General features: G+C 38.3%; 1 protein-coding gene across 1 annotated transcript; it reads left to right on the top strand.

Annotated features, from left to right (window-relative positions):
- Positions 1-279: 279 nt before the first annotated feature.
- LOC108477879 (uncharacterized) lies at positions 280-5,583 on the top strand. The gene is made up of 6 exons (XM_017780357.1): positions 280-551; positions 636-933; positions 1,006-1,853; positions 1,906-1,961; positions 2,028-2,203; positions 5,452-5,583. The coding sequence occupies exons 1-6, from the start codon at positions 280-282 to the stop codon at positions 5,581-5,583; spliced, it is 1,782 nt and encodes a 593-aa protein (XP_017635846.1).
- Positions 5,584-8,185: the final 2,602 nt, after the last annotated feature.

Raw genomic sequence — 8,185 nt, 5'->3', positions numbered from 1 at the left:
CAAGAGGTCGACGCCGAGGAAAAAAATGAGGTAAATAATATGAGCACGTATAACAAGGGTTATTCGAAACTAATCACTGTGAGCCAACCGAGAACGGTAGCCACTGGCCATCAAGGCCCACCAAGACAAGAGTCTAACACAAGACAAAATACAGAGAAACTCCAGTTTACGCCCATTCCAATGACGTATAAGGAGTTGTACCAAAATCTGTTTAATGCACATGTAGTATCCCCTTTCTACCTAAAACCTATGCAACCTCTATTCCCCAAATGGTATGACATGAATGCCCAATGTGAATACCATGCAGGGATCACAGGACCCTCGATAGAAAACTGCATTACTTTCAAGAAGTTAGTCGAAAGGCTCATCAAAATGGGCATTGTGAAATTTGATGATACATCTAGTGTAGAAAATCTGTTACTCGACCATGCGAATAAAAGGGTAAATGCAATAATCGACAATACGAGGAAGAGAATCAAGATGAATATTGCAGAAGTGAAAACCTTACTGAGGGAGGTTTGGAAGAAAATGGTAGAAAGATGGTTAATCATGTAAGACTTAGGGGATAGATCCCGAGAAGGAAAAAATTATTGTGAGTTCCATGATGAAAATGATCATGAGATTAAAAAATATAGTGAATTTAGGGCCTTAGTACAAGGTCTAATAGACAATAAAGAGTTAGAATTCTTTAAGTATGCCAAAGGCCTAGAAGGAGAGGATGTAACCTTTCCCTATAAGGATAGCAAGAGGGTTCCCTGGAATTATAACTGCAATGTGACGATCTCAAGAGAAGAGAACCCAATTAGCGCTTCAGAAGAAGGTCGAGATGTAGGTTTCTACATGCGCAGTAGAAGGCGCTACGACCCATCCAATACAAAGGCTGAGCCCGCAAAAGGAAAAGCCTTGGCGGTTGAACAAAAGAAAGAAAATGCGGTCAGACTTGAATCGTCTGTTAACTAGCCGAAAACTGAAGAGGAGGTTAATGAGTTTTTGAAATTCTTAAAGCATAGCGAGTATAGCGTTGTAGAGCAACTATATAAACAACCAGCTCGCATATCAGTGCTTGCTTTCCTCTTAAGCTCGGAGGCACATCGTAGCGTGTTGATAAAAGTACTAAATGAAACTTATGTCGCCAATGATATCTCTATCAACAAGCTAGACCGTCTGGTCAGTAACATAAGCGCCAATAATTTCATCTCTTTTAATGATCATGAAATACCGCCAGGAGACATGGGATCGACGAAGGCTTTGCACATCACTACCCACTGCAAGGGGTATACATTGCCAAAGGTGTTAAGTGATAATAGATCTACACTAAATGTCTTGCCCTTATCCACACTAAACAGGTTACCAGTGGATAACTCTCATATAAAGACGTGTCAAAACATTGTGAGAGCATTCGATGGTACTGAAAGAAAGGTGATGGGAAGAATTGAGGTACCTTTTTTGATTGGTCCAAACACGTATGAAGTAGACTTCCTGGTGATGGATATCAAGCCTTCTTATAATTGCTTATTAGGCAAGCCTTGGATTCACTCGATTGGGGCAGTACCATCAACATTTCACCAAAAGCTAAAGTTGGTAACTGAGGGTCGACTGGTAATGATAAACGTAGAAGAAGATATTATTGCATCCGTAACCAGTAACGTGCCATACATAGGGGCAGACGATAAAGCGATAGAATGTTCTTTTTTATCACTAGAATTTGTAATTGCAACATTTATCATCGAAGGGAACAAGATCCCTATGCCCAGAATATTTAAAGCTACAAAGATGGGATTACGACTGACAGTCAGAAAAGGGAGCCATACAGGGAAAAAGGGTTCGGAAAATATCTTTAAAGAAAAGTCGAGGTACTAATTCTGATGAATAAACAATATTTCTTTGGCTTGGGATATAAGCCAGATGCGAAGCAAAAGAAGAAAAAATTGGAGAAGAAGCAGGAAAGGAGAAGAACACGGGTATATGGGGAAGAAGTGAAATGGGAACCGATGACTTTTCCCCGTATATCTAGAACATTTGTATAGGAGGAATCATTCACCCTGAGCGGAAGATGACAAGAAAAGAAACTGCTGAAGAAATGATGGGAAATTTAAACATCAACGCCATATCTAGAAGAGGGAATTCGAAAAGAAATTTATCGGGCATTTTCGTTTATGTACCTGGAAGTTTTCTGAACAATTGGACTGTGGAAGAGATTCCTGTAATTTTTAGAGCGAATTTAGAGTAATGTTCAAAACACGCTTATATTTTTAAGCCTAAGGGCAATAAGAATCTTTTTGTGAAATAGGCCTATGTCCAACATCGTTATTCCAATGAAATGTATCTTTTTGTCTTATTCCGAGCAAATATTCTTCTATTTTTTCATTTCATTCATTATTATACCATACATATAATTATTTTTAGATTCTTTTGTTCTTTATATCTTCTTTCATCCCTATAACAGGTTATCAGATATTAATTATATGAGCGATGCTCCTACTAACGCAAAATCTCTATTTGAACGAGACATGTGTTTAGAGGAACCACAGGACTTTGAAGATGACAGAGATTTAACTTATCTCCTGTTTTGTGAAAGATGGTAAAACAAGAGGAGAAATAGATTCTACCTCACAAAGAGTCAGTAGAAATTGTGGTCTTGGAAGAAGGAAAAGAAGTGAAAATTGGAGCTTGCATTGCCACAGAGACAAAGCGGTACCTCATTGAGTTACTCTAATAATTCAAAGATGTCCTCACATGATCATATAAAGATATGCCTGGACTAAGTACTGATATCATGGTACACCAGCTCCCCATAAAGGAAGAGTACAAGCCAGTTCAACAGAAGCTCCGAAGAATGAGGCTCGATGTTTTGCTAAAAATAAAAGAAGAGGTCAATAAGCAATTTGTGTTGGTTTCTTACAAGTGGTCAAATACTTAGAATGGTAGCCAATATCGTCCCCTCCTTAAAAAAGATGGGAAAGTATGAATGTGCATAGATTACAGGGACCTAAACAAGGCTAGCCCAAAGGATAATTTCCCATTGCCCCATATTGACACCTTAGTGGACAACATGGCAGGTTATTTATTATTCTCCTTCATGGATAGCTTCTCAGGATACAACCAGATAAAGATGCATCCTGAAGATATGGATAAGACCATATTTGTAACCATGTGGGGAACATTTTGCTATAAGATAATGTCATTTGGACTGAAAAACGCAGGAGCAACATATCAAAGAGCCATGGTAACCTTATTCCATGATATGATGCACAAAGAAATTGAAGTTTATGTCAACGATATGATCGCCAAATCCCAAACAAAAGAGGAGCATGTACAAGTCTTGAAGAAATTATTCTTGATGCTGAGGAAATTCCAGCTAAAGATCAATCTAGCAAAATGTACTTTCGGGGCCAGCTCAGGAAAGTTGATAGGATTCATAGTCAGCAAAAAGGGGATTGAGATTGATCCGGATAAAGTCAAGGCTATACAAGAGTTACCTCCACCGTGCACTCAAAAAGAAGTTCGAGGATTCCAAGGAAGACTAAATTACATCACCTGGTTTATTTCACAACTAACTGAGAAATACGACCTCATATTTCATCTCCTTAAGAAACATAATCCAGGTGTTTAGAATGATGAGTGCTAGAAGACTTTTGACAAGGTTAAACAATACCTGTCCAATGCCCAGTGCTGACGCCACTGAGTCCAGATAAGCCATTAATACTATATTTGGCAATATTTCAGAATTCTATGGGATGTGTGCTTGGCCAACACGATGAGTTAGGAAGAAAAGAAAGGGCGATATACTACCTCAGTAAAAAGTTCACTGAGTGTGAGACAAGATCCTCACCAATTGAGAAATTATGTTGCACCTTAATATGGACAACCCAAAGATTGAGACAGTATATGTTGTACCACACAACTTGGCTCATCTCAAAACTCGATCCTCTAAAGTACATGATGGAGTCAACTAGTTTGAATAAAATAATGGTCTAATGGCAAATTTTACTTTTCAAATTTGACATAGTCTATATGAACCAGAAAGCAGTAAAAGGAAGTGCAATAGCAGATTTTCTGGCCAGTAGAGCTCTAGAAGACTATGAGCCTCTGAACTTTAATTTCTCGAATGAAGATTTAATGTACGTGGCAACCACTGAAGAAGACTCTCAAGAAGGTCATCATTGGAAGTTAAATTTCAATGGAGCCTCAAACATTGTAGGTAACGGAATTGGGATAGTTTTGATATCCCCAAATGGAGGTTATTATCCATTTACTTACAAATTGGATTTTGATTATACAAAAATTGTGGCAGAATACGAAACATGTATCATGGGAATTCGTGCAGCCATAGAATACAAGATTAAAATGTTTGAGGTCTATGGAGATTCTGTACTAGTGATCTATCAATTTGAAAGAGAATGGGAGACAAGAGATCCTAAGTTGATTGATTATCGAATATTGGTCCTTGAATTAATTAAAGGGCTTGATGATATCACCTTCTGCTACTTCCCTCGAGAAGAAAATCAGATGGCTGACGCCCTAGCAACTTTAGCTTCAATGGTCAGGGTGAATAAATAAGAGGATGTGAAACCAATCTAGATGAGTATTTATGAGGCTCCAGCTCATTGTTACAACATCGAACAAAAAAAAGAAAATGATGACCACCCTTGGTACCACGACATATTGCGATACATGAAGAATCGTGAATACCCTCACCAGGCGACTGAGAATGAAAAAAGGATGCTAAGAAGACTGGCGAGTGACTATGTCTTAGATGGGGAGATCTTATATAGAAAGAGAAAGGATCAGGTGCTATTAAGTTGTGTAGACGCTGTCGAGCCAAGAAAATCTTGGAAGAAGTCCACGAGGGTGTCTTGGAACGCATGCTAATAGTTTCACAATGGCTAGACAAATCATAAGGTTTGGTATTACTAGTCCACCATAGAAGGATATTGCATCAATTATGCTAAGAAATACTATAAACGCCAAATTTATGGAGATAAAATTCATGTACCTCATTCGCCTCTACATGTTATGACTTCTTCATAGCCTTTCTGTATGTGGGGCATGGATGTCATTGGGCCAATTTCGCCAAAAGCTTCAAATGGGATCGATTCATCTTTGTGGTCATCGACTACTTCACCAAATGGATAGAGGCCGCTTCATATGCTAATGTTACAAAGTCGACAGTTAGCAAATTCCTGAAGAAGGAAATCATTTGTCGATATGGAATGCTAGAAAAGATCATATCTGACAATACATTGAATTTGAACAATAGCACGATATTCGATGTCTATAGTCAGTTCAAGATTAGACACCACAACTCATCACCGTATTGCTCGAAAATGAACAGTGCAGTCGAGGCAGCCAATAAAAACATTAAGAAGATCGTGAGGAAAATGACCAAGACTTATAAAAATTAGCATGAGAAATTACCATTTGTGCTCTATGCTTATCGAACATTTACAGGACCTCCACCGGGGCAACGCCTTTCTTATTGGTTATGGAATAGAGGCAGTTTTACCCATCAACATTGAGATTTCTTCCCTTCGAGTCTTGTCCAAGCTGAAGTTGGATAAAGCAAAATGGATCCAACCCTGATATGATCAATTAAATTTGATTGAAGAGAAGATGTTGAAAGCTATTCGACATGGTCAAATGTAAAAAAAACGAATGATGCAAGCCTACAACAAAAATGTTCACCCTAGAGAATTCCATGAAGGAGACTTGGTATTGAAGAAGATCTTTCCCATACAAAAAGACTTCAGAGGAAAATGGATGCCAAACTGGGAGGGACATTATGTGGTAAAGAAGGTCTTTTCTGGAGGAGCATTGATATTAACTGAAATGGATGGCAAAACCCTGCCTAATCCAGTGAATTCAGACTCAGTCAAAAAGTATTTCACTTAAAAAAAAAAAGGAGAGGCTAAAGCGAAAACCCGCAAAGGGCGCATTGAGAACAAAGGGGTTTTGAGCTGATAACCCAGAAAAGGGTAACTCAAATTTTGATCAAAGATAGGGCATGTGATAGTCTTGTCCTCTCAGAAATAAAAAATGAGGAGAAGCGTTACATCTTGGGGCATTAACTAAGTACTCCGGATCTCCTAAACACATGCCGAGCTCAAAATGATCATCAAGAAGTTCGTGCAGAGAAGCTCAGGATGCGATATCTAGGGCACCTATTTTTCCTCTCACCTATTTTGTATTCCAGTAATATTTGCTTTCTTTTATTAATCAATTATTTTCAGATTTTGTTCCTGATAAATTTCAGTTTTGTCAATCATTATGATCTTTTTCAAGCATTTTGCATTGAAATAACGAGTAATGGACAAATAATTCTTTCATAAAAGAAGTTCTGTATATTACTCTGGAAGCTTCTAAATAGTAAAAGAACCTGAAACAGGACTATTATTTAGAACTCACCAATCCTAAGGGATGAGTCTAAATTGTGGCTATTTCTTCAGATTTTCTGTCAGAGATATCAGTTGAACAAGAAGATAGGTTATTGCATCAATGATAGAACCTTGATAAACAACGAGCAATGATAACCCAAACATTAAAAAGGGGTCATTCTCATGACATTCTGTACTCATGCAAATATCATTCATACACATCTAGTTAGGAGCATTTGATTCATTTTGATCATGACATTCTAATTATTTGGCATAAGCATAGGCCCATGAAATCGATTCTACAGGTCATCGGTGTATCCACAAATCTCATCTCCCTGAAGTAGTAGTGGAGCAAATTGAAGTTGTATGTCTTATCTCCTTGAAATTGCATTTGAGTAGATTAAAGATGGCGGATCTTATCTTCCTGAAGTTGTAGTAGAGCAGATTGAAGCCACCAGCCTTATCTCCCTGAAGTTGCAGCGGAGCAGACTGAAGACAGTGAATCTTATTTCCATGATGTTACAGTGGAACAAATTAAAGCTACAAATTTTGGCAAATCTTATCTTCTTGAAGTTGCAGTGGAGCAGATTGAAGCCACCAGCCTTATCTCCCTGAAGTTACAGCGGAACAGACTGAAGATAGCAAATCTTATTTCCCTGACATTGTAGTAGAATAGATTAAAGTTACAAATTATAGCTAATCTTATTTTTCTGAAGTTGTAGTGGAGCAGATTGAAGCCACCAGCCTTATCTCCCTAAAGTTGCAATAGGAGCAGCCTGAAGATAGTGGATCTTATCTCTCTGAAGTTGTAGTGGAGTAGATTGAAGCTACAAGTTACAACTCTCATATCCCTGAATTGCAGCAGAGTAGATTAAAACTACAAGTCTTATTTCTATGAAGTTGCGGTGGAATGGATCGAAGCAACAAGATGTGGTAGACTGGAACGAGGCGACCTGAAGAAGAGGAGTACCAAAGAAGTCAAGACTCGGTGAGACCGGGCAAAATTTGTCTTTCTTAAAATATTTTACTCTATTCTCGTTACACAACAATGAGCAAAGAGGGGCAGCTATACAAGCTCAATTTAGCCCGGGGCCCAATAAGACCCTAAAACCAAACAACCCAAACTAAACCCCAAACCCAAAACAGACCCAAAACCCTAGTAGCCCAACCAATTAAACCCAAATCAAGCCCAATCTAACCCTAGCCCAAAATTAACAGAAAAAACAAAAATAAAAAAACCCTAGGTGCGCCGCACCTAAGGTCTTCTGGCCACTGCCCTTCGTCACTCTGACACCGCCACTGTCTTGTCCACCGCCCTTTTGTACCTCCAAAGAAGCTGAGTAATTATTCATAAAGAAACAAGTTGTAAATGCCTATAAAAGCCAACCAAATCCGTTGTAATCTTTTTCGAACATCAATGAATACAAAAACAGATTCAAGCATATAGAAATAAACAAAAACACCAAGCAGATCGAAGAAAAAAACAATGTTATGAACGTGCCAAGGTCCTTTTATTTTCATTTTTTTTCTCTTTTATTCTCCTTGTTCGAAACTGCTATTTCTCTGTTCCTTTTCATTTTTCTATTTTATGAAACTATTTGTATGTATATATATATATATATATATATATATTAAAATATAGTAAAAAGGAAAAAAAAAGATACCTGGAGGTGTTCTACCACCGCCCGCGGCGGAGGCACGGCGGTGCCACGGTGATTCAGCGACTGGGGCTGTGGGGTTGACCCAGAGCCGATTGCAGAGAGAACGGGGCCTTTTTTTAAAAAAAATGAGTTCCAATTTTTTTTTTGTAT

Source organism: Gossypium arboreum, chromosome 12 (genome assembly GCF_025698485.1).
Source record: "Gossypium arboreum isolate Shixiya-1 chromosome 12, ASM2569848v2, whole genome shotgun sequence".
In the NCBI taxonomy this organism is placed as follows: Eukaryota; Viridiplantae; Streptophyta; class Magnoliopsida; order Malvales; family Malvaceae; genus Gossypium; species Gossypium arboreum.
This window is presented reverse-complemented; position numbering and strand designations above follow the sequence as displayed.

Excerpts from the sequence above, each read along its gene's own strand:
- LOC108477879 (XM_017780357.1), top strand. The coding sequence starts at position 280 with ATGAATGCCCAATGTGAATACCATGCAGGGATCACAGGACCCTCGATA. Across the intron at positions 934-1,005 it reads AACAAAAGAAAGAAAATGCG|CATAGCGAGTATAGCGTTGT; the intron begins GTCAGACTTGAA and ends AAATTCTTAAAG. Across the intron at positions 2,204-5,451 it reads GGACTGTGGAAGAGATTCCT|GACCTCCACCGGGGCAACGC; the intron begins GTAATTTTTAGA and ends GAACATTTACAG.